Source organism: Montipora capricornis, chromosome 4, assembly GCF_036669925.1.
Source record: "Montipora capricornis isolate CH-2021 chromosome 4, ASM3666992v2, whole genome shotgun sequence".
Classification (NCBI taxonomy): domain Eukaryota; kingdom Metazoa; phylum Cnidaria; class Anthozoa; order Scleractinia; family Acroporidae; genus Montipora; species Montipora capricornis.
The window spans coordinates 42,805,403-42,830,402 of record NC_090886.1 but is presented as its reverse complement, the minus strand read 5'-3'; the positions used below and the strand labels follow the sequence as shown (position 1 = coordinate 42,830,402).

Genomic DNA, 25,000 nt, shown 5'->3' with positions numbered 1-25,000 from the left:
TCCTCCTTCTGACAGTCACGTTTGTTGTGGATCGTAGTCCTTTGATGATTAATTTCACAATATTTGCGACATTAAATTTACGATAGACCCGTCAACCACTGTATTAAAGAGCTACGGGTACTTGTTTTATCTTGACATGCATCCAGGAAGTCGGTCGCAGACTTGCACCCACGCAAGCAATTCGTCTGCTCTCTGTTGCTTGTGTCGGAATTGACTCGTCAAAAGTTGAAAATGGTTTCATCTGGAACTCGGTTGAGCTGACATTAAATATGTACGTATGGTACTCTTTGCATTCTCGTGACGTTACAGTGGGTACGTTTTTTACTTTAACAAGGACAAAGTAGCAAAGGCAGAGAACCAAGTATCTCAAGGCTTACGAGAATAGAACTCTATTGCTGTGTGAACGTTACAGCGGTGTGGGAACCTCATAGGCAAGACCAAGTGGACTAGATTAGTCTAAGATTGAAGCAGTTCAACGTCGAGCAGTTCGATTTATAAAGCGGAACTATGACCTATATTCAAGTGTCACTCGGATGCAGAAATCATTGTCACTAGATCCTTTGGAAGCAAGGCGAAAAAGACATCGTCTACAGACATTTTAGCAATGAAGAACAACATTGCGTTGCCCCTTCCTAAATATTTTCAACATTCAGTACGATCTACTAGAAGGTTTTCAGTTAATTCATTTATTCAACCTAGGGCTCGTTGTGATATAGCTTTTTCCTAAGAACAATAAGAGACTGGAATTCTTTATACCAGTCGTAGTTAAGTAGTTAGATCACTAAGTTATCCTGCTTTCTGTGAAAGTTTAAAGCGTCTGAATTAATACCTTGACCAAACTCGAACTGAGTTTTATCATTTAGGTTTTTAAATCCGTTTTACTTTTTTGTGTACACTAGTATTAGTATGTTAACTGTTTATCTATATATTTATATCTGACATTTAATTTAATTAATTTATTTTATTTATTTTCTGTATATTAGTATTTTAAATATTTATGTGCATTTTTTTAAATCTAATTTTTAATCTAAGTTTTGTCTCTTCTGGATACGAAAGTGTTGAAGATTAATAAAGAAGAAGTAGAAGTTGTCTTTTGTTTCTGTTAAGGACGGCGTGTATTTTTGCGCGGCTTATGAATATGCGGGAAAAGTAGATCTTAACAGGTTTTATTGAAATCCAAAATGAAAATTGGGGGTAACAACGCTTTAAAATAAAAAGCAGTGTATGGCGTCCTTTTCCAAATTGAAGCGTGATTATCTCTTATCTCTTTTTGAATACCAATAGCACTTGCTAAGTTCTGCTTTATACGCATAGTTTAAAACCGCGCAAAATAGTGTATTAGTAAGCACCACCCATAGCTAGGAAACCAGAGTATCTCGTGATGTGCAGAACGTATGCGCAATAACAATAGTAGGACCGTTCTTAAAAACATTACTGAAACTAAACAAATGGCCGCTAATTACGTGACTTAAAACGAAGAATACCCGTACAGGTTGATTTGGGGTTATTACCGTTTGTTAGATTACATTCCAAAGCTCTGCACGTATTACAGTCACACACTAAATACCTAGCGATCTTAGTACCGGGTTGGTTTGGATTACACGGAGCTACATCGGTGCCTGCTGCTCTTGCGAGGTTCGGAGGTGGTCTGCAAAGGATGGAACAAAGAAAAAACTGTTGGGCGAAAAAAAACACATTATAACAATTAGCTTTATGAATTAATTGTGACCATCGTTGACCTTCACCCAAATTGGACGAACAGCGGAGCGGGGGGTTGGGAGAGGGCAATCAACGAGATTAAAGCCTTCACTTCAAGTTTTCTCGATCGGTTTACCGTCGTTACGTTCGAGCGACCCATATTTTTTAATTGTCAAAACAAAAGATACGAGAAGGTAATAACTCAGTAAAAAATCAAAATATAAACATTAGTTTTGCCCATACAAATTTCCATTTTCAACTTCAACCTCAGAATAAACGTGATACTGCTCCACAGTAGAGGGTTTCGGTGAAGCGGGGGGAAAATTAAAAATGAGGAAAATATATTACCCCTTTTACTCTCAAGATCTAAAAGTTTATTCTCCAAACTATTACCATAGACTTCGTTGCTAGTTGGTCATGAGAATTTGGTTTTGTATCAAGGTAATATTCCCGGTCTGATAATAATCTTCATTCTCAATATCTGTCTCCTTGACAGTACATTGAAATTATTAAGAGAATTTACATTCTGATCACGCCTCGGAGTCAAAGGGTTAACATTGACTCCGGCGCTACTCGTTTCAGCCCCATGCCATTCGACTCTTTCTGTAGCTTGAAACTGCCATTTTTGTAAAGGATTGCTTCTGAATTGTTGGTTTTCACCAGCGACGGAGTCGGAGTCGTAATCAGAAGCGCAGAGCGATACGATCTAGTGAAAATCAAACTATCGGAGTCGGAAGCAGAATACCGATTCCAGTTATGACTCCGTCGCTTACGATCCAGTGAAAACTCGGAAGCAGAAGCGGAAGAATAAATCAATGAAAATACTCGATTCCAAGCATTGTGATTGGTTGGTTCTTCCGCTTCTTCTTCCAACTCCGACAATTTAGTTTTCACTGGATCAGAAGCGACGGACTCGGAAGAAAATGCGAATGTTCTGATTCTTCTGACTCCGATTCCGTCGACATTACGACTCCGATCTTTGATTTTCACTGTGTCATAAGCGCTCTTACGAATCCGACTCCGTCGCTAGTGAAAACCAGCCTTTAATATTCACTCCGACAGACCAACTCACGGTAAACGCATTCCGACGGAAAACAGAGAGAAAAGGGGACGGCCTAAGGAAAAATATAAAACCTACATAAACAACTTACGTAGGTCTAAACAGACCGATTCTATACGTTATCCCGACTTGTCTCACACTTTTGAAAGAAATATATCTGGAAGACCGAAAAAAGGTAGAATGCAAAGACCCCTCTACATAAGGTTTGCACCTTCCGCAATCGTCGACATTTTTTCCCTTTTAAAAATACGTACCCCACTCTTCCTATGAATGACACACAAAAGCAAGAGCATAAAATCATGAGAAAAACCACTCATAATGAAATTATTTATATAAGGTTAAATGCAATTTAACTTAGTTAACGACCAGGAACAAGTTGCACAGTTTGTCTGGCATGGCTTGGCGTTAGGGTTTATCAGTATTTTGGGGGTGCGCCTGAAGCGTTTTTTAGCGTGTGCGTGTGTTACTTGCATGCGGGGCTTTTCCGTGGCGTCTTCTAGCAGTTCTAGCGGCCAGCGGTTTTTTGCATATTATGCGTGCGCCTTCGCCTCGGTGTGTTGGCGCTCGGGTGCTTTCAAGTATTTCCCCGCCCTCCTCTCCCTACTCACGGGAGTCAGGGCCCCTCCTTTATAGTTTTTCTATTGAACTCACTGTTCAGTGTGACGGGTGCTTGATTTGGGGTCTGCTGTGGCGGGAGGGGCTCGTGGCTCGGGTAGGGCAGGCTTATACACCTTATTCCAAAATGGCCGCCATTTAGATGTTCTTTTGTTTTTATTGAAATTAGACCTTGATGACTCGTTCAAGGCAAAATATTCTTTTGAATGTTCAGCTCAAGAACGAGGCATTAAGGGGTAATTTGAATAAAAACAAAAGAATATTTAAATGACGGCCATTTTGGAATAAGGTCTATGGGTTTGGGTCGTTGGTACCAGTCCCCAGATCCTTGAGCACCCAACCTCCATTTGCGACACAGGCGTTAATATGAATATAACGGTGGAAAGTAATCTCTCTGTTGACTCGCTTATATGTACAGTATGCGACCTTGGGGTAAGCATTTTTCTAAGACTGACATTAACTATGACAATTCATATTAATTTTTAATTGAATTGTTTCGAAATAGTCAAAACCAGAGGTTACAAAATAAAGAGGACTTTTCGAATACACGCACAAAGGCCTACGGTTTTTTAAAGCAGCCGTGATGCATTTGAAATTTATTTTGACGCCCAAAGAAAATGAAAGAAAGTGTTTTGACGCTAAATTTCGATCAAACAACAGATCATAATGTCATTGGTTTGAATGAGGGTTCCGGAGCCTCGTAATTTATTTGAAAAATAGATACTTTAAAACCATTTAATTGTCATTTTCAAAGCGTTTATAAAAAGAAAAGCTCGAAATAGATGCTTGAAAATAATTTTGATTGCCATTTTTGTGTTTCTTGCAGTGCATAAGACAATTCAAATCTAATTCACATAAGAGCCGGTTCCGGCGGCTTTTTACTTCTGTCCGGTTTCTTCGTTGACAAGCACTGCAACAAGGAAACAAACAGTGCCTATAGTTTTACTAAAATATCACTTGATCTTTTTCCATCGTTTTTAATTATGAAGTGTATTTACTTTTACGTATTGATTTACTATATTTATGATTTGTACAGATGTCATAAAGCCCTGGGCAATTGAATATTGCTGATGTTCATATAAGCACTGCTCTTCGGCGATGTTGAAAATCTTCCGCCATTTGCATCCAAAACCATGGAAACTTTAATTCACTCTTGTAACAGGAAAAAAATTACGATGTGCTGTATTTTGGTGAGGCGACAGATTAGTTTCTCTTTGTTCAAAATGAAAAAAAAAAGTTGTCGAGTATTTCTTCCAGCAATTATAATCGGCCAAAGGTTAACTCAATGTAATTGCTATCACAAACCCGGTGATTTTTAAACTTTTTTTTCGTATTTGAAATTTTTTTAGGGGGAATCATGTTTTCCTTTAACCAGGAAACCTAAGACAACAAGAAAGGCAATCTTTCTGTCGTATAAATATTATTGAATATTCTTTTCCAAACAAATTAAAGTCGTTGACGTCATCACGAAAATTTTGTTTAAATTTGATTTTTTCGATAAGGCGGATTAAAAATAATGCCTAGTGAAAAAATGGTCATAATTAAGAGATCTAGAACGAATTACTAAAGAAAGTTACCTTCTTCCTTGTTCCAACAAATCGAAATGGAGGCAAAGAATCGCTCAAATCATCTTCGATATCACTTTCTGAGCTGCTCCAATCTTCCACTCGAATCAAAGGAACCGAAAAAACCGAATCTCTTTTCAAAACGCTTCGTGTTTCACTCTGATGATCTTCGGAAATTTCTACATCACAGCCGCGGCCGTCTTGACCAAATGCCGCAAAAAGTCCAGCAACGCTCGTGGCAAAGTTCCCATTTCCAGGTTGCTCTCCAGGCGACCAACGTTGTAGATCACCCAAAGAGTTTCCGTTTTGACTAGAAAACATGTTTTTGCTCGCTTCAGTCGCACTCTTTGACGCTTCCATGCTCCGCTCTGCTGTCAGTTAGCTGTTTTGTTTTTCGTTGGTGTCTTTTTTCCTTTACTATCGACAATATGCCGTCTCCCCGGGGCCGTCTCTTGCTGAATACCGCAGCTATTGTGCGATGCTTTATCACAGAGCAGAACACTTTACGAGATCAACAAACACATGCGCCACTTCTGCTTTCCGCCCTCGTCGAATTGTGTTTTAAAGAGAACATTTCAGTCTGTCGGTTATTTTTCTACTATTAATGTCTTCCTAATGTCAACAATTCGAACACTGGTTCCGCCACTTTGGTGTGCCTACGCAAAATAAATCAATCTTGGGATTATTTGCAGTTTTCATTGGTTCGAGAAAAGTAAATAATCCAACTTAATTCCAGTTGATTACTCGTGCCCAAAAAAATCCTCTAAACTTCGCTTTTTATTCAAACGAAAAAACCTTCTTATAATCAAAAGGGGATTAAAGTAACCAGAGGCTCCAATTTTGGTTGAAACATCGCGAGGGTGTTTTTTAAAGCCGACAATGGTAGATCCATAAAACTCACTCGGGTTTATAACGATACCGGAAACAAATTGGTGTCAATGTTTTATTCCTCTTCCAGGAAAGCTAAAAAAAACTTGTTTTCAGGATAAAATCAAACGGATTTACGAAAAAGCCCAAACATTGAAGTCGAAAACGACCGCCCACTGAACTCATAATAGCAGATATGTACGCAAAATGACGTCAACTAAAGATACAGCTGGTAATCTGAGTTTGTCGCTGCCGCTTTTTCGCTGGGAACGCTTGCCTTTAGTCCAACATCACGATGCGCTTTCGAAAAACAACCACAGGAAAGTTCCGGTTAATAGGTTTGATTCGAGTGGCAATTACAAACCTTAAAAAGATGGATAAATTGAAATGATAAGAGTAAACGATACTTCACGAACACTTTGATTCAAATTAAGCACTGACTACTAGTCGTTTTGGTTTTCGATCTTAAAATAGTCAAGATACGTACTCTGGGAGCGGAAGACCTTCGATCGTCCTTAATAAGCCAAGAAGAGGGACTTCTTCTCCCAGGGTACAAATTGCGTAACTTTATTGATATTCAGCACGAGCAGAAACTTGAAAAAGAACAACACTGATAACTGTGTGTCGTAACAGATTTAATTTCCTCTGACATGCGCCTGGCTAGCCTAAAATTTGAAGTATGTCCTCTTGACCACGTAGCGTAACTAACACAGTCTTAGATTCGTACTTGGTCAGTTCTGCAGCTGAGCTATTGAGCTACTATATTTGTATGAAAAGAAGGTTCGGACGTGAAAAAAGATCTGTGTATATCTGTTTTTTAACATTTTCAAAATTTACCTTTCAAATTAAAACAACACCAAAATGTTGTACTTCTTTACATATAAGCAATTTTTTAGTGCTCTTGGATTTTGGTGTGTAAGGGAGAGTGAGAGAGAAACCGTGATTCTAAACCCATGTTTAATTTATTGTAAAAATAATTGACAACAGTACAACGTAAATTCTACGAAGTGAAATAATAAATAGTCTGCGATTTTTCCTAATTAAGAGGCATTTGAATTGATAAATGTGCAAAATGAGAACATATGGAGGGTTGCTTCGGCGATCTAATTTAAGATTTAAGAAACAATTCAAAAATGCCAAAAAAAAGGCCATTTAAGATTTACTTTTCTTATCAACAACTTGAAATTCTTGGCACTTTTAAAACATCACACCAACAAAAAATTAAACTTAAATTATATGACTACCGCAAATTCTACATACGATTCTCTAATTGATGGGTACCTTAATACGTTTCACAAGTGCAATCTTGATACCACTGGGAAAAACGTGACCATTCTCTGGTTCAAAAATAAAACAGCTATACTCGTAGCTCCGCCTTTAGAATAAAAAAAGGATAGTCTATGTTTTGCAATTTTTTAAGTTTGTGCATTTCTTCACGTGGTAAGCACACTAATAATTATACAAGTACGTACAGACCGCATGCCTAATTGTAAAATATCTGTACAAATAAAAAAGAAAAAACTCTGTTTGGGGTCCCCCTTCCTACTTTAGATCCAGAGAGGGAGAGATCGACCCCTGAGCCATTAGTGATTTAAACACTTGTCTACTCGTAGCTCCTCCATTTGTTTCTTTTAATGTTTAAGGTGAATGGCTGGCTCCCCCCCTCCCCCCCACTAAGGTGAGTGCAGCGGCCACCAGACAAAACGACTAATCCATCACACTACAACGGTTTACACGACGGGGAATCGAACCCCGCCCCTACAAACACAGTATATATGCACAGCTTCTCCCATACAGACTGACTAAGCTCGGTTAATAAGATGTTTATTACATGGCAAACGAGAACAATTTAATTCGTTTAATGTAACTGGTTTGTACTGACATTTTGCTTGCGAACGGCGATGAGCTGAACTTAATTCTGCCAAAGTTTGCTCGTCCTGTCCTCCTTACATTTTATTCTCATCATGCTTTTTGGCACTTCCATAAATAATTATTGGTAGAAGAAAATACTCAATATTTCTGTATTTTAGTTTGCAACTTTTCCCATCTAGACCGCGGTCAATATCGATTTCAGCCAATCAAATTCGTGAATTTGGTAGTTCCCAGTCCTTGTGAGAGAGAGCCATATAATAATCTCCCGTCATGCCCACGGGCCGATTATGGATTATGCAAATCAGTTTTGTTTTTTCTTTATAACCGTATAATAAACAACTTAATAACCTCAAACCTCGGCCTAGCTGTATTGACCGAGCGATAGCGAGGTCAATACGGTAAGGCGTCAGTTTGAGATTTTGTAAGTAATAATTATTATCCTTGTTGCTTTAAAACGCTATACTTAAATCATCACTCCACGTATTTGTATTCCGGAACAGGGGGCCGTTTGTCGAAAGTCCCGAAACTTTACGGGCCATTTTCGGGTGTCACGATTCCCTTTGTAACTCAAGAACGGAGAGCATTTAATTCGTCAAACTTCACAGTTATTTCTCTTTTTGTTACCTTGAAAACATGTTAAAAGATCTGCTTTCCAAAACAAGTGGTTGGCAATGTCACAGATGGCTTTTCAGGCCCGAAAAGTTTTCGGGACGTTCGAGAAACCGGCCCCAGGTGTTAAACTCGAAACGTCTTCCGGGAAACGGGCCCCAGGACCTTCATGCCTCCACTCTGAGAACCTGGGGCTGGAGGTTGATGTCGGCCATATTGCTTTCATTAGAAACTCTGTAAGTTAAATACTTTTTTCTTACGTTTTTGAACATGAGTGATAGTGACGAAACTATCTGCGATGAAGGAGAAGATCACTCACAAATGTCACCGTCGGTACTAACTCCTTTAGTAAGGTAAACTTTTATCTTTTGTGTAATTTTGCTTCTGTTGTTTTGGCGTGGCTTAGCGGCCTACATCCTTTTTTTTTTCTTTCTGTCCATTTAACATTGAAGGACAAATTATTTGGATCAAAATGCCGTTAGTTGTGGTTCCCCAGAATTTCTTCCTCCAAGCGCTAAAGTCCAGAGGCTGGCAAATGAAAATGAAGACCAAACAAGAGCCGAATCAAAAAGACAGTATCTTAACCAAGAGGTACAAGGTTCACAGATGGAAACCGCATGTAACCAGGAAGAATCTGTGGCAACAGAGAGATTGAAGCTATTGAACGCCAAAAAGGATAAAATTGAAGAACTGCTGGTGACCATAGAGGAAAGTGTGAAAAGAGGTCAGTTAAAACTGAGGGGATTTTTCTATTGAGGTTTGACAGAAGGGATCTAGATGAAGGTATTGACATGACTGGAAGGAAAATTTATTTCTTTGCCATGGTACAAAACTTACTGTCATCTTCAAAATAAGTCAGTTAAAAATCAAGTCCATCAAACCCTTCCAGATATCTCATGATGACATATTTGTTTAGTCCCTACATTGTTTCTATCTACCGCTTCCTCTTCAATTCTAAGTTGTAAGCAATCTTCCAAATCCGGGTGAATGAACGAACGAAAGAACGAACGAATATGTGGTTGACCACTCCCCTTGGGGCTTTTCGGGGTCAATGAACAACACTTTGTGGGGAACTTTGCCAGAATGCCTTTATGGCACAAATGACAGCCGTGCAGTTTACAATCTTGGCTGAATAAAACGTAGTTTACACTGGTGCCCGCATAGCAAAATGAGTTCAAGAGACCACCACACTTAGCTTTAATGAATGTTTAGGGTTCTTTCTGTATTGGTAAAACAATGACCTCTGTGACCTGTGCTTTGTACCTGACGTATATCCGGTGATTATTCTAGAATAAATTAGAATATACTGGTTGTATTAGATAACAAACAACAACAACAACAACAACAACAAAACATATTTTATTTATTTTAATGCCACAAAATACAGAAGAGATAGCATTAAAGAAAGGAACAAAAACTACTCAGAATGGTATTTAAACACCTTCACACTCGATTTGGGCTCCATTGACGAGTAAGATCGTCTGGCATTGGAGTAAAATATTTAGGGGTCACTCCTGAGAGAGGAAGGGTTTAAGGGGACTTTTGAGTAAATCGTGACCTGACGTGAACCATAGTGAAATCTTTAAGGGTTACTCCTAAGAAAGGAAAGGTCAGCCTGATATCTTTCAAATTTCGTTGTAGGTACTTCCCTAAGAGACAGTCCAGTCCTTGCGAAGGTCAAACTACTTATGGCTGAACTTAAAACTCAGCTTGCTGATTTTACACACTTCCAACAAAAGCAAAGACAAGAGATTGCAGAATCCAGTCACACGTCAAAGGATGGCAAAGAGTCTCAGTGGACACAAGAAAAGAAGCAGAAGATACTGGACCTTGCAACCCAGCAAAAGGAGTTGCTAAAACTTTTGCACTGTAATAAAAACCTAGTTGAAAAGGTACAAAAACTAAAACAGATGTCCAAATCAGGTACAAAAGTGATTTTACCCATGTTAGAGGCACACTGCAAATCTCAAGAAATGAATAATGTGCCACAAGAAAAAGCAGATAAGCACATCCATCAGGCACCAGCTACCAAAACTGGGTTGTCAAATTTGAACATACACGCAAAAATAATTACTGCTAACAGTAAAATAACCAATGCATCTAAGCAGACTCTGGATCAGTCTGTCAGCAGACTTGGCCCTGCAGAGCCTAGTTGCTTAACACATGTTTCCAGTAGTACGACTCTCATTCATGGTCAAATGAATTCACAAACAGTCATTCCTTCCGTTTCTCAAGCCCGTCCATTATTTGCCAAAACACAACCTTGCCTCATAGCATCCTCAAATCAAACTAGCACAACAGCCACGTGCAGCAAGTCAATGAAAACAGGATCTCAAACTGCAGTAAACATGTCGGCAAGACCTCAACAAAAAGTTCAGAATGCTATTTTAAAAGGAGGACAGCTATATCAAGTTGGCGACAAGCAAATTTATGTCCTTCCAATAGGGTTGACCACAGATGCTGCTTCATCACAGACTACAACACAGGAAAATGAGATGCCTAAAGGAATGTCGCTAATTGCTCCACAGCCTAAAACTGCAACTTTGGCTGTAAAAGAACCACTCTCAAAACAGGGTCATGTTTTACCCATTACAAGTATGGTCAAATCCACACAAAGTTTGACCCTGAACACTGTCAGCAACTTGGGATCACATTTACAGACGAGAATCTCTCCGCAGCACTCCACTTGCATGACTCGGGATCAGAACACTAAAGTGACAAGTGCCAACTGCATCACAACTGCATTGCCAACAAATAGTACACAATTCCCAAGTACAAGTTCAACCTTCTATCAAAATACAGGGGTCTCAACTACAACACAGTTTGGAAGCAAGGGAAGTGAAAAAACATCAGAGACAGCCAATGCTTTTGCAACAAATGAAGATAGCACAGTTCCCATGATGCAGAAAAGTGCAAAGGTTCAGATACAGGCAAGAAAACAGTTAAAGATCACCCCCCATAGATCATTACAATCTACAGTATCTAGCTGTTCACAGGTTTCCGTAAGTATACAACATACATGATTGTTGTTGTTGCAGTTTCCTCAATTTGGTGAATTTTTTATATTTACTGTATAACCGTTCTCAGTGTCAGATATGGGCACGATATTTGTTGTTGTAGGCCTTAGTTTTGAGCACCCCAAAGACAACCTTGAAAATGACCATGAAACGTAATTATTTGTACCAGAGAAAGACGGAAAGAGGGGCAGATAATCACACTGACAGTTAACAAGATATGACGATCATCTTCTATTTCAGGCAGCACAAGTCAAGAACACGAGTCAGACTCTTCAAAGAAAGAACTCCTTTGGTTCAGACATTCCAGACATCAAAAGTCTTTTGAATCATAATGTCATTCAACCGGGATCTCATGTTCTTTCCGTACAGTTTGAGGTATTTGAACACAAGTTGATAGGTGTAAAAACTCCCATTAACTGACATTCCATCAGCTAGACAAACCTTCACCAGTTAAATGGTATCATGGGATATTTTGGTATTTCTTTTCAACAGGGTCGTAACTTTGAGGCGTCATTAAGGGCAAGTGGGTTGATAGAATCAGCTGGAGGAGAGACATTCCGTACCCCAATGGCATGGATGAGAGCAGTGACTGGTAGCTGGAACACTGTCAAACAATCCCAAGCTTATAAGATGGTAACATCTAGCAAGCAATATAACTTCATACTGAATTTAAGTATATGGTTATTTCAAGCCAGTTTGGTTAAAAATGTAAAGGGGCTATCACACTTCAAAAAAAGGTTAAAAAAAAAAAAAGAAAAGAAAAATGGACACTGCTCAGCTGATGGCAGCAACAAAATAGTGAAAAAATTGTGATCCACTTAAATTCAACCATTCTTTTTAATGCTATCTTTACCTGCTTTTGCCGATGAATGGCAAAGAAAGAGTTGCGTGCAAAGTTAAAAACGATAGGAATATCATAATTAAGTGAAGTACGATCGCCCGGGTGAATGTAGTCCTGAGAACGAATGTTTGAGATGACATTGACTGACGTTTCGACAACCTGAGCGAAGTCATCTTCATAGTCAAGAGGACTCTGACGATGACTTCCGCTCAGATTGTCAAACGTCAGTCAATGTCATCCCAAACAGTCCTTCTCAGGACTACATTCACCCGGACGATCGTACTTCACTTAATTATGATATGACTCCTGGGTTCAAACCATTTACGATAGGCGAACAGTTTCGTGTTTCATGGTGTACAGTGTAACTTGTATGCAGTTGATAAAACATTATTTTGGCAGACCGTTTTGTCCTAGACTCATTTGAATAAAATGATGTAGACGAGATTTGAAAGCCATCAAGGTTTTAAAGATGAGGTTTATCGGCTAAGCAGAAATCGCAACAACTGTCATGACAGTGTCTGAGGGTAATACTTCCCTGATAATGTTCTCTTGAATTTGCAGGTCCATTACAAAGGGACACCACTTGACTTGCTTACCTTACCATATGTGGAGAAAGGTATTCACCTACTGTAGTTCTGTTTTAAGCACCTAATATATTTAAGGACGGTGCTTACTAATTAAAGATATTTTTGCCCCAGTGTGCTATTATGCAGGAAATGTAGATCTTAACAAGTGTTATTGAAATCCAAAACGAAAATGGGGGTAACCACGCATTTTTCAAAGATAATTCATGAATAATATTTGTAAAAAGCTTTAAAATACAAAGCAATGTATGGTGTTCTTTCTCAAACTGAAGCTTAGTCATCTCTCAAAAATGTATGGTTACCCCCAATTTTCTTTTTGGATACCAAGAGTACTTACTTAGATCTGCTTTCTCCGGATAGTTTTAAACCGCGCAAAAATATCCCTGTATTAGTTAGCATCGGAGATAGGAAATCCGAGTATCAAGAGATGCGCAGAAGGTATGCGCAATAACAATAGTAGGCACCGTCTTTAAGCCTACTTTTGATGTTGAAAACGTAGTATACTAGAACTTACTTTATTGAAAATGTGACCTGTTGGATTTTAGATGACAAGCGGTTCAATAATACCAACGGCTTGGTTAAAATAAAAGGTTGTCATGAAGTATGCAGAAAATAATGATGACAGTGTTGCATGAACAGTAAACTAATACAATATGCAAACTATAGTCCCTTCTTTACCCTTCTGCTGTTACATCACTGAGTAACATGTAAGATTTCATGTACGTTTTGATGATTTTGCATGCCTATTTTCATGGGATTTATGATGGTAAGTCAGGCGTTAGGCTCACATCGGAATCAGGGGAATTTTACTATGAGGTAAACAAACACAAGTCATATTGAACAGCTACATATAGCTACCATCAGGTATATAAATCCCATTCAATTTTAGTAATAGAACAGAGGGATAGAAGAACAGTATTGAGTATGTACAAGTCCAATCTTATTTACTCTCCATAAGCCAGCCATATGCACCCCAAAGAGCAGCTAAATCTGAATGAGAAAACAGTTTCAACAGTTGCCTTACCATTGACCTCTAAGTTTCATAATGGCGGCCAAATAAAAATAATATTCTTCTGTTTTAATGCTAATGAGCCTTTCTAGCCTTGTTACGACAAGCAAATTTCAAAGAATGTTCATTTCAAAATGAGGCAGTAGGTCTAATTAACACAAATACAAAAGAATGTGAAGGTGGTTGCCATTTATGAAGTGGTCTATGGCCACTAATGGTTAAAAAAAATTACAACAGAAGTAAAACTGAAAACATACTTCTATATTTGGTTTTACTAGAGCCTGCTGACTCCAGAGACATACTGAACAAAAATGCAGAGAACTTAGCCGTAGCTCTAGATGGACAAGGCAAGATTAAGGATCCAATTGGGCTGATAACATGCTGGGATGATGTAGCTCAGCTTCTCGTAAATTGTAGAATAATGCCTATTGGTATCAATGAACTTGTTCCCTTAGAAAGTGTCCTACCATCAAATTTCTGGGATTCAGGAAAAGAGGCGGATATACCTCCATCTCTGTTGCAAGAATTAGATTTCTAACAAGTAATGCAGTTTTGTCTTTTGTCATTAAAGAAACACCTTACAAAAATTAATTTTGATGTAAAGCTTTTGCTTCATGTATTTCAACAGCATTTAGAGCTGACTAGTTTACCAACAGTGGCAGTCAAACCATTTTTATTAAATAATCCTCAGGATGGACACTAGACACACAAATGAAGTATTGCACTGATAACAGAATATCAAGTGCCTTTCCTTGGAGCTTGCTGTTGAATTTTTTACATTCTTTGAAGAAATACAAGGGGTGTGTGGTAAGCAGAGACCTAGAAATCAAAGATCAAAGATTGAATACTGAAGACCTGTAAAATGACCTCAAGAAACTAATATCAATAATAGATCATCATTCATGTTGTTTATTTAAAGTGAATCAACCTAGTGAATTACTGTCTCATTCATATCTTTCAGGGAGGTATTTTTCCACACACCAAGGCCATTTGTGGAAAATGAAGACCAAAACACCAAAACCAAGGACCACAGAAAAATTTTAAAAATATCAAACAGCGACTGTAGCAAAACATATTTATTTTGGTTGTTACAGGACCCCTGGTTTTTGGTCTTTGATGTTTATTTTCCAGATCTTTGTTTCACACACACCCAGCAAGCAATTTGTATTCAGATACGAAGTAGCCTTAAACCTTAACCTCTCACTGCACATTGAGATGGATTCCAGTTGCTTAAACATTTTGAGTTTATACTTACAAATATAAATGGTTTGTTGTTAATATGCCGATGTCTTTTGTCGTGCGGCACATGCATCTTCGCCACATAAACATTGTATAACCATGTTAAAAATAGTTAAATTTTGAAAATAAAAATTTGATTTCATAAAAAAAGACAACTATGGATACGAGATAACCAACTTTGGGTTGTTAACAAAATGTTAAATGTAGGAGGCCTAAAATTTTCATTCCTCTTCTACTTGTCCTTCTGTATTTAAAAACTGTAGTAACGATATTATTAACATATCTAAATGTTAAAAGCATTAAATAATGTAAAGATCTGGGACAAAACTGTTTTTTCCAAAGTGCTGACCTACATGTAAAGTTATCAAATTGCTAAAGGTTCTCTGTTCATTCTGGTACAGGATTCAGTTATAGTAGCCTGAACACATTCATCTGCATGTTGCTCTATGTTGCTTATTGGGAACAGTTTAGAGCAAATTGGACACTGCATCAGCTCAACCTCTCGCTCTGGGACATTTGGGGTTGCAACTGGCTGAGCATCACCGGAGCAAAAGGCAGCATGAAATTCAACTTCCTTTTCTGAGAAAAACCTGCTGCACAGCGGACATTCTATCAAGGAATTAGGTGACTTATCTTTGTTTGGAGATGCTTGAGGATAACCAAAGAGATCATGTTGCACAGGCTTCCTCTCTTTTGTATGGTGCAACATAGATGGTAACTCATCTTCATCATCATCATGCACAAGAATCTTTGATGAACAAGGGAGTAATTTTTTTACATCATGCAGCTCGTCATCAAAAATTACATCTGGAAGATTCTTAATTCTTTGTTTTTCCCTGTCAGTTGACAAGACAGTCGAGGTGGAGGTCTGTGACATGCTTAGGGTGAGCCTTTTAGCCCTTCCTGGTAAACAGGCATTTGTACCACTGGCCCTATAAACAAAAGGCAATCAGACTAATAGATCCTTATAGATTACTACAATGTACATTAGGGCATAAACTCTCAGAAAGGAATTGAAAGTTTAAATGTAAGAAGGCGTAGAATATGCAGAATATGGTGAACCTTTTCCTTGAGTGGTTTGATTCATCTTGTTGTATGTCGATGTTGCCAGAGTTTTTCAATACTGTTGCAGTGTCATCAGCTGTAGTTGTGCATTCTTGAAAAGCATCCTAAAATAGCAATGAATAAGCAATTAAAAAATACCTGTAATAATAATGCCAACCTTGAGAATCTGTTCACCTGCCTGCTGTTTTGTAAATCCATCCCTAGATGTTCAAAGGCCAGGTAACTTCATCAGGCCACAGTCATTTGAGGGGGAAAAGCATATTCATGGGATAAATCACTATTCACTGGATAATTCAATTGGCTTTGCTAGTGTTTTATCTGGTGATTTATCTGGTGGATAGCTTACCGGCTGGTATTTTTTACAGGTCACAGGCCACAGGGGTGTTACTGAACACAGGAACGGAATGGAATGGAATGGAATGGAATATACTGGAATAAACCAGAATATGCCAGAATGAGGCAGAATAACACTGGAATGAAACCAAACGAACAAGAATGGTACCAGAATATACCGGAACGAGCCGGAATGACACCTAAATAAACTGGAATATAGCGGAATGAACCTGAAAAATGCCAAAATTGGTGTTTTAGTTAGCAACAAAACCAATCGTGCACATTTTCCCGCGCTTTGTGTCGGCTACATGTAATTGCTACAAGTTTTGATTGGTTTGCTGGATTGTCTTCGTCCTCTTTGATTGGTCAAAGTAATTAGGTACTTTGGTTTTGGTTTTATGCCACTCGATTGAAACTTGCTCTTAATGAGCTACGTGTAGGCCTTACATGGATATGTACCTCTGCATCATCTTCAGGAGGAATTGATTTTTCAATGGCAGCCTTAGCTAACTGTAACAGAGGGAGTAAACAACAAGTTCAACTCACATGTAACCACAACAAAAATAATCATTATCATCGCTACAAAAGATACAAGTCATGTAGGTTTTCAAGGTTCATTGGGTTGTACCTGAATAAACACTTTCTTCTCCAGCTTTGTAAGAGAACACCCTCTTTGTTCTTCCATCTGCTTCCTCAAATCTGTGGAAAGTAACATTTACAGCTGTACTTGACCTTTTAACAATTAATTTTATTGTTTTATACAATGAATCTCTTATATTGTCATAAGAGATGCTACACCTACAGTAAGTGATTTCTTACCTGAGCTAAAAGCCATAGGATTTATCATAGGATGAATTATTAATTATATTGTCGCAGATGCATACAGTGTAGATACATGTACATTAAGTTGCACGTATGATACATAAACCTCACATCACAGATACATTGTACATCAGCTTCAAGTAATGGAATAAAATTTAATGATTACATTGGTTAGAAACATTCTCTAATATACAGCTGTAAATGTTAACCCATTGACTCCTGGGGTTCCCCATTGACCAGTAAAATTGTCTGGCGTTAGACAGAGTAAAATACTAAGTATGGCCGGTCTAGCCCGGTTCAGGGGTCGAAGGGTTAATTAATTAATTAATTAATCTTGGAACCCATTCAAGAAACTACCAAAAATACAAAAAAAAAATGCAAGGTTAGTTTAAAGGCTGGCTGCTCGTTTAATTTTTTGCAACAAGTGTCTTCTGAAAGCAGAAAGAGTGTACCACACATCATCCTGCTAGCAGAGCCTTCCTTTAATAAAATTGCTTGCTCGATTTTGTTCTCTAGAAAGACTGCATGAATCAAGTAAGATCTTATAAGCCGCACCTTTTTGCTTAAGTTTTGGGCCAAAAGTCGCGAGGGCAGCTTATACACAAGACCATTGCTTTCAGAGGGAGTAAACTGGCTTGTAGGGGTCACAAATTGAACTGAAAACCTTCAGTAACTAAAGATTAAACATATTGAAACCTGTTGTTGATCACTGCTTTCGGTGATTAGAAGTGGTGGCTCCTGTTAAAAGGAGCCGTTTGTTTGCATCTTCAGGTTCTAAACTCGAATCTTGCTCACCAGTAGTTCTTTCAAGCGTTTCATTTGCACTTTGTTTGAGCAGTTAAACTCTAAGTGGCATGGAATCTTCATTCCTCCTCACAGCTGCTTACAATGTCATCTACGACCTACAATGTATCACCTCAACACTGATTTCTCCACTACATGCAAGAAAATATGACACTATTCAGGAGAACTCATGAGGCAAATGGCCGACCGTTTCATTGTCCTTCACTGCTTTCACGGCGCGTTTGTCCATGGGGTTGTTAAACTCTCGTTTAGCAACAAGTTTTTCTCAGATCGATGGCTTCCATACAGTACATCTTGATAAACATGATATCTATGCACAGCTGATGTGAAAGTGAATGTTCCATGTCCAGACTTCCGTCATTAAATGACTGCATGGTTACCGAGCAAATGTTTTGCATTGTTCTCCTGTGCTTTTTCCGTGCAAATTTTATCGTTTTCATTTCAACTGTGGGCTTTAGCAATGAAGACAACTGTTGTCAGTCACAGGGAATAGGGAAATTGATTAAAAAGAAGCTCCTAAAAGGTGTTTTCAGAGTTGATTACATGTAACTCATTAATGTCGCTGCAAATACACATTAGATTTCGTCAAGTTTCTTGCCAACACCTGCGAACAAACAACCAACTGTTCTTACAAGAGTGCTTTCTTGGAGTTCTTATTTTTTCCAAAATCATGCTTGAAAGTCGGGGGTGCGGCTTATACATGAGTCTTTACAGTATGCACTGCATGTTGCCAGGATACAGTCTCGAACCCAAGCCTAATATGCCAGATCTCGCCACCATTTTGGTTTTCCACAGTACAGCGGGCTCAATTATAACCATTGGTTTTATCACTAAAAGGATGCTCGCACTGGAAAAACTGGATTGAGAAGAGAAAACAAGATTGACTAGTCCAGAATTTTGGGCTGCAGCGGCTTCAAAGAGTTCACACAATTCAGGCAGAGCCTCCCTTTCTCCTCCTCAGTAAAGAAAAAGACAAAAGGAGGCTCTGCTTGCAGGGTGATCACACCTGCAAATACAAGTACATGTAAATCATAACCATTATGACTGTAGGATTTGTAAGTAAACGTACAAGTGTACCTTTATAAGTGACTTTATGAAGATCTATCTTGGTAAAGTCAATTTCTTCAAGAAATAATGCAACTTCATCCTGGATCTATTAGAACAAGCAAACAACCATCAAGTGAGATCTCTGCATGGGAAATGAACCTATACACATACCGGTAGTAGTCAAAATGCACTCACTGGTGGCTATATACATGTACCTACATATATTCTTGGATTTCACATGACGTCACGGCCGCCATGTTGGTGTCCCCAAACAATTAAATGGTGGCCATGTTAGTGTTCCGATCCAATCCTCCGGGAATTGAAAGGTATTACTATGCTAACGTCTTCTTTTGTTTTCGTTGAAAAACATGGCTGTTGATCACATGAGTGAAACCCAAGAATATTTGAAAAAAAATTCTTTTTTCGAAAACCTAATAATTATTTTGTCTCTGTCAATGAACGTTGTTGCTACATGTACATGTAACCCACAGACCCCATGAAATACCAGTAAGTGGCAATTTCCTTCAAATACTTTCTCCATTACATTGGTACCAATTACCGGTAACCTCTGGAATTAATCACTGTCATTTACAGTAATTTTCAGCAAATCACTCCTTTTTCTAGATTTCGTTGAAATATCAAGAATTCTATGATTGATGGTTGTAATAGTGGTAATTATGACTATCTCTCTTTTTTCTTCTTTTTTGTCATTACATATCTTCTATAATCTAAAGTAATAATAATAATTATTATAAATAGTTTTGATTATTTTACGTACATGTACTTACAGTCGGGTCAACAGTCCAGAGCAATGGAGAGTGTGGGAACGAGATAAAGAAGCGTATGAAAGCAGCTTGGAAGAGGTGGAGAAAAGTGTCAGGTGTGATCTGTGATAAGAGAGTACCAGCAAGAATGAAGGGAAAGGTGCACAAGATGATAGTGAGACCAGCGACGTTGTATGGTTTAGAGACTATGGCACTGAGTAAAAGACAGCAGGCAGATCAAGCGGGAGGTACATGCAGCTGAGGTTAAAATGCTGACATTCTCTTTGGGAGTGATGAGGATGGATAGGATCAGGAATGAGTACTTCAGAGGGTCAGTGAATGAACTTAGATGTTTTGGACATGTACAGAGGAGGGATAGTGAATATAGTTATCAGTAGAAGAATGCCGAGGTTGGAATTGCTAGGCAGGAGACCTAGAGGAGAGCAAAGAGGGGATTTATGGATGTTGTGAAAGAGGACATGAAGTTAGTTGGTGTGAAAGAAGAGGGTGCAGAGCATAGGGTAAGATGGAAGCAGATGAATCGCTGTGGCTACTCGTAAAGGGAACAGCCGAAAGGAAAGGAAGAAGATTAATGAAACTAAAAAATAATACACTAATAAGTCCTACATCGCCAGAGAGAGACCACTTCATTTCTTTTTTCTTCTTTTTTTCACTTGAACCTGCAAAGAAGAAAATTTAATAATAAAGTGTACATAACTCTCAAAAAAGAAACGACAGTTTTCAATTTACAATACCTGTTTCGACATACTCATGTCATCTTCAGTTGCAAATGAGCATTTTTAACGGTTGTACACTTGAATTTATATTAAGGTACGTTACAAAATTACCAAAGTGTACCTACATGTACTTACACTTTGTTTGAAAATAATACAAATCCATATGCATGGAACAGGAGCCTAAAGGCACACTCAAAAGTCAGGTGGGATGTCTGAGCTTCAATAAAAGTGTAATTCCCCGATTACTTACAAAACGTTCAACATACATTTGTCAGGTGGTGAGTTGCTTTCCTGTACTTCACGACTTTCAGGACTAAGTGAGCTTTCTGAGGACAGTTTCCTCTTGTTCCTGTTTCTGGGGGTTCCTGGGGATCTACCATCAAGAGCAGCATGCAGCATTTTTTCTGCTCTGTTAAGGGGAAAATCAGTGCTTCCTTTCTCTATATTCCTGTAAAACAAAAATAATATTTTGTCCTTAAGTTCAGTATTGTCTTAAATCTGCAGTAATAATATTCATACATCTTTTTTAAAGCAAATACATGTACAAAGGAAAAGGTGCGTGCAAGTCAGGGGTTTCAATGAGGTTTTGCATTCAGGCATTGATCAAATCAAAGTGGCGCTGTCATTACTTGTGGATATGAAAGTTATGGCGATTGTTTGAAATTGGCAGGATGAAGTTTCCTTTATGTGCTAGTCAGTATCATATAATTCAACAGGGGTCTCTCATAATTGCGACTACATGTATGTGCAGGTGATCGTGAAGTTTTATGTATTTAATGATAAGTTTTGTATATAACAAGGAGTATTTTTGATACAAACGGAATTCCATACTCAAACACTATAAAAAGCCACAAACAGCAATGGCGGTGTACAACCAGACAAACAGGAAATCAAGCCATGAGTGTCACGCTTTCTAAGCCGTGTTGTGATTCGCTTGAAATACTATCAAACCTGATTGGCTAATTAGATCAAACTTCCAGTTATGAGAGAGTGATGATTTGCATACAGATTCTCACCAGAACTCGTCAAGTCGTGGATATCCACAAGTAAAAAGGAACTTTCATAGAGAGAATGAAACAGCAAGACAAACAAATCTCTTTACATTTTGGACAATAATTGTTTGTCCAACAAACAAAATGATAATTTACATGTATATGAAATGAATCAGATATTGAACTGCAGATATAAAATCAAGTGAAGCCACATGTACAGTACACGGATATCATGACCAGCTCCTGACATCGGTACCTTCATAGGTTAAGTTGGTTTGAGCCTCGCATAGGCATTGCAAGGTCACAGGTTCAAACCCTGTTGAAGTCCTGAATTTTTCAGGCTTGTCTCTATGCAGTTGCTAAAATTGCAACAGTTGGCGGTATTGTTGGCAGGAGAGGAATAAGCCATGCGGAGAATGCGGAGGGGCATTGTTCACAGCTCCCCTCCCCATTCGCCGCTGGTTAATCTTACCTCTCTTCAACAATACCGCCAGCTACGCAGGCTATTTCTCAGCCGACACACCAACACGAGAAACAAAATTTGATATCTCACAAAGTCTCCACAGTTCAGTCCAAGGTTTAGAAAGTGAATTCATCAATAGAACTTTTATGAATTTTATCTCTAGTCGCAGACAGAACACAGAAGATGAAAGGGTTGCAGTCTTTATGGCATTGTTAGAACTACAGTGTAAAGAGTATTCATTTTTTTCTACCTTAGACAATCCATTAATCCTGAAGCCTTCTTTAGCCTCATTACGCCATTATCATCATCTTGGTCCTCGGAGGGTTTTCTTGATGTGGGACTGGCTGCCTTTAAAGGTGTCAATCCATTTGAAGAGCATGGGATAGACTCATCAGGAACAGACCCCATCCTCATGAATGATAATCCAAACTGCTTGTCTTTCCTAAATGGCTGGCGACAGATAACTCTTACTCTATCCCACTGACTTCCCATGGCTTGTTTGGAAAAAGCACCTGCAAAAGAAAAAAAAATTCATTGCAGCTTTAAAAAAATTTTTCATTTATTATTATTATTATTATTATTAGAGCGGTTTTCAATTTAGTGTTGAAAATAATTAGCGAATTGCTTTGGTTTTGCATTTACTCAGTGATTGGTTCAAAGTTCTCGTGCCACTTTTTCAACCAATCAGAGGTGAAGCCAAAACCAATTAATTATTATTGTGGCTCGCGCGTGCACATTTTCCCGCGCTTTGTATCGGCTATGTGTAATTCCTTATACTTTTGATTGGTTTACTGGATTGTCTCCGTCCTTTTTGATTGGCCAAAGTAATTACTTTTGGTTTTGGTTTTACGACGGTCGATTGAACCTCGCTCTATTATTATTATTATTAATATTATTATAGATTGTTCACACACTCCAAGGTTTGTGAATACTCACTAAAAAAAACTAACCTACACTGTAACCTGTATGGGAACACTAAGGATTTGTATTTTTGTAAAAATGACAATATTATTTATTTGTTTTGCATACTGTCTAATACACTACCGTACACTGTATATTGATCTTTATAATAATCAGATCACACATCTGGTACATGTACATACTCTGGTTAAACATCCTGACAGTGTGTGTTTTGGTCCAGTGTTTACATTCAACAGGAGACATAAGCATGGCTGAAGGCAGTAATGTCACATAGGGCTTATCCTGAGGCCACATGGAGTTTCCGACCAAGATCTCAATAAAAGCAGAGCCACAGTTGCCTACATTGTACAAGTAAATGGATAATCTGAAACGTTTCAAGAGCAATTCATTCCTACGTTGTACATGTATACTGGTCAGCATGATCTTTGGGTGTAGTGAAAACAGACATCATCAGTAAGAATCAAGAATCCTGTCCCCAAGCCCACCTCCAAACAGTAGCTACAGCTGTACATGTACCTTCATCCCATCCCATCCCATTGAATTAGGCACTCAGGTTCTCCAGTGGAAAGGGGAGGGGTAACTCGGAATGAAGGAATTTGGACGTATCAGAATCAGAGGGGTGTGTGTCCCCTCTTGTTTTCACGCATCCCAATTCCATCCGCATTGTCCCCTCTTCCTCATTCCAGTTTGGGTATTACATGTAGTTCACGCAGACGGTTGTATTAAGAGAACGGAAAATAGAGCCTTTCAGTGATAAAACATAACTTAACATGACATGTATAATTAATGGCTAGTTTCCTTTTGTCTTAGAATAAAAGATCAAATTAAAAACGGCGGGATAATTTGAATTTTCCGTGTATTGTTTTTAACAACACGAAATGGCAAAACGCATTTAAATTAATCTAAACAAAAGCTTTAAATTCTCCTTAAGTAAATGTATTCCATTATCCAAAACTCTTTTACTATATCTAACCTATATCGATGTGACTAATATAAGAAGCTTTGTCCAGCTGGAATTCTGCTTCCATTCGTCCGCAATTCATGTCTTCTTTTGCGATTTTCCAGATGCCAGCGTTGTTGTCTGCCTTCCCTTTGCATAAATTTTCAGCTTTGAAGATGGCATCCTATTAAAAAAAAAAGAGTCAGAAAGTTGACAGTAAGTATCAAAAGGACAGCGATGAGTTAATCGATTGATTCTAGCTGAAACTCATCAATACTTCGGAGCTGAAGCGAACCACAAAAGAGAAGGCAACAGGCGCCATGTTGAAATTTGGCGCGAACAAAACTCGTGCGTCACGTGACAAACGTGACAGTTTTGGGACCCAGTCTCATAGCAAATTGTATTGGCTGGTAAATAATGGTTGAGGTTGTGTGGAACAATTTTGAGGATCTTTTCCCTGAGATCAAAAGCGTAATCGAGAAGAGTGTTTTTGTGGGTATGTAAGATTATGCTTAATCAGTCTAAATAAGTAATAGTTACTCCTTTCCATCCATTATTGTGGGACTTGATAGCCGGCGGAAAGTACTTCGCCGTCTCTTGGTTATCATGTGCACTTCAATTGTCGGAGTCGCAGAGAACATCAAAATTGTTGTTTAAGGCATTATTTCCAACAGGTACTTAAGTCAAATTTCTCCCAAACTATTAATGGTAAATCATTAGTGGGGGACAATTCAATAAATGGCCCGATCATTAGGTGGGTGACTACTTCTGTTTGAATAGATCAGTCATGTATGCAGGTGTACATGTATGTAGGTTAGGGGTGATCAGGTGGGGGTGGGGACGGACAGGGTATTACGTTTTGACATTAGGGACAGCTTCCAGAACGTCACATGACAATAGGTTTAATTACCAAAAAAAAAAAAAAAGAACTCTGTACACCCTGCTCATGCGTTGTACATTTTGATACATTTCTTTGCCATTCTCGTCTTGTCAACGACGTGAAATGATCAACTTTGAGGTTGTGTGGAGGCGGTGAACACCTAACAATAAAATGTTCAATTTTCTGTCAAATATCCACACCGTTCTCACCAATTTTATTTCTGAAATTTATGTGTACACACACTTTCCATGCCTAT

General features: G+C 38.4%; 3 protein-coding genes across 3 annotated transcripts in view; 2 read left to right on the top strand and 1 right to left on the bottom strand.

Moving 5' to 3' along the window:
• The first annotated feature begins 8,556 nt into the window (after nucleotides 1–8,556).
• Nucleotides 8,557–14,275, top strand: LOC138046720 (uncharacterized). Its single transcript, XM_068893313.1, has 7 exons — nucleotides 8,557–8,639; nucleotides 8,739–9,010; nucleotides 9,928–11,216; nucleotides 11,544–11,678; nucleotides 11,796–11,936; nucleotides 12,706–12,760; nucleotides 13,932–14,275. The coding sequence occupies exons 1-7, from the start codon at nucleotides 8,557–8,559 to the stop codon at nucleotides 14,273–14,275; spliced, it is 2,319 nt and encodes a 772-aa protein (XP_068749414.1).
• Nucleotides 14,276–14,393: 118 nt separating this feature from the next.
• LOC138047016 (uncharacterized) lies at nucleotides 14,394–24,199 on the bottom strand. Its single transcript, XM_068893678.1, has 11 exons — nucleotides 24,142–24,199; nucleotides 23,898–24,048; nucleotides 23,107–23,262; nucleotides 22,254–22,515; nucleotides 20,815–20,996; nucleotides 20,439–20,491; nucleotides 19,078–19,153; nucleotides 17,003–17,073; nucleotides 16,834–16,884; nucleotides 16,039–16,145; nucleotides 14,394–15,908 (listed from the first exon to the last, which is right to left on the bottom strand). Exons 1-11 carry the CDS (start codon nucleotides 24,184–24,186, stop codon nucleotides 15,341–15,343), a joined length of 1,722 nt encoding a protein of 573 aa, XP_068749779.1. The 5' UTR covers nucleotides 24,187–24,199; the 3' UTR covers nucleotides 14,394–15,340.
• Nucleotides 24,200–24,248: 49 nt separating this feature from the next.
• Nucleotides 24,249–25,000, top strand: part of LOC138047014 (poly(A)-specific ribonuclease PNLDC1-like) — a 21,304-nt gene continuing 20,552 nt past the window's right edge. The window contains exon 1 of the mRNA XM_068893677.1: nucleotides 24,249–24,360. Coding sequence (XP_068749778.1) covers nucleotides 24,282–24,360 — 79 coding nt within the window. The 5' untranslated portion in view covers nucleotides 24,249–24,281. The remainder of the gene's footprint in view (nucleotides 24,361–25,000) is intronic.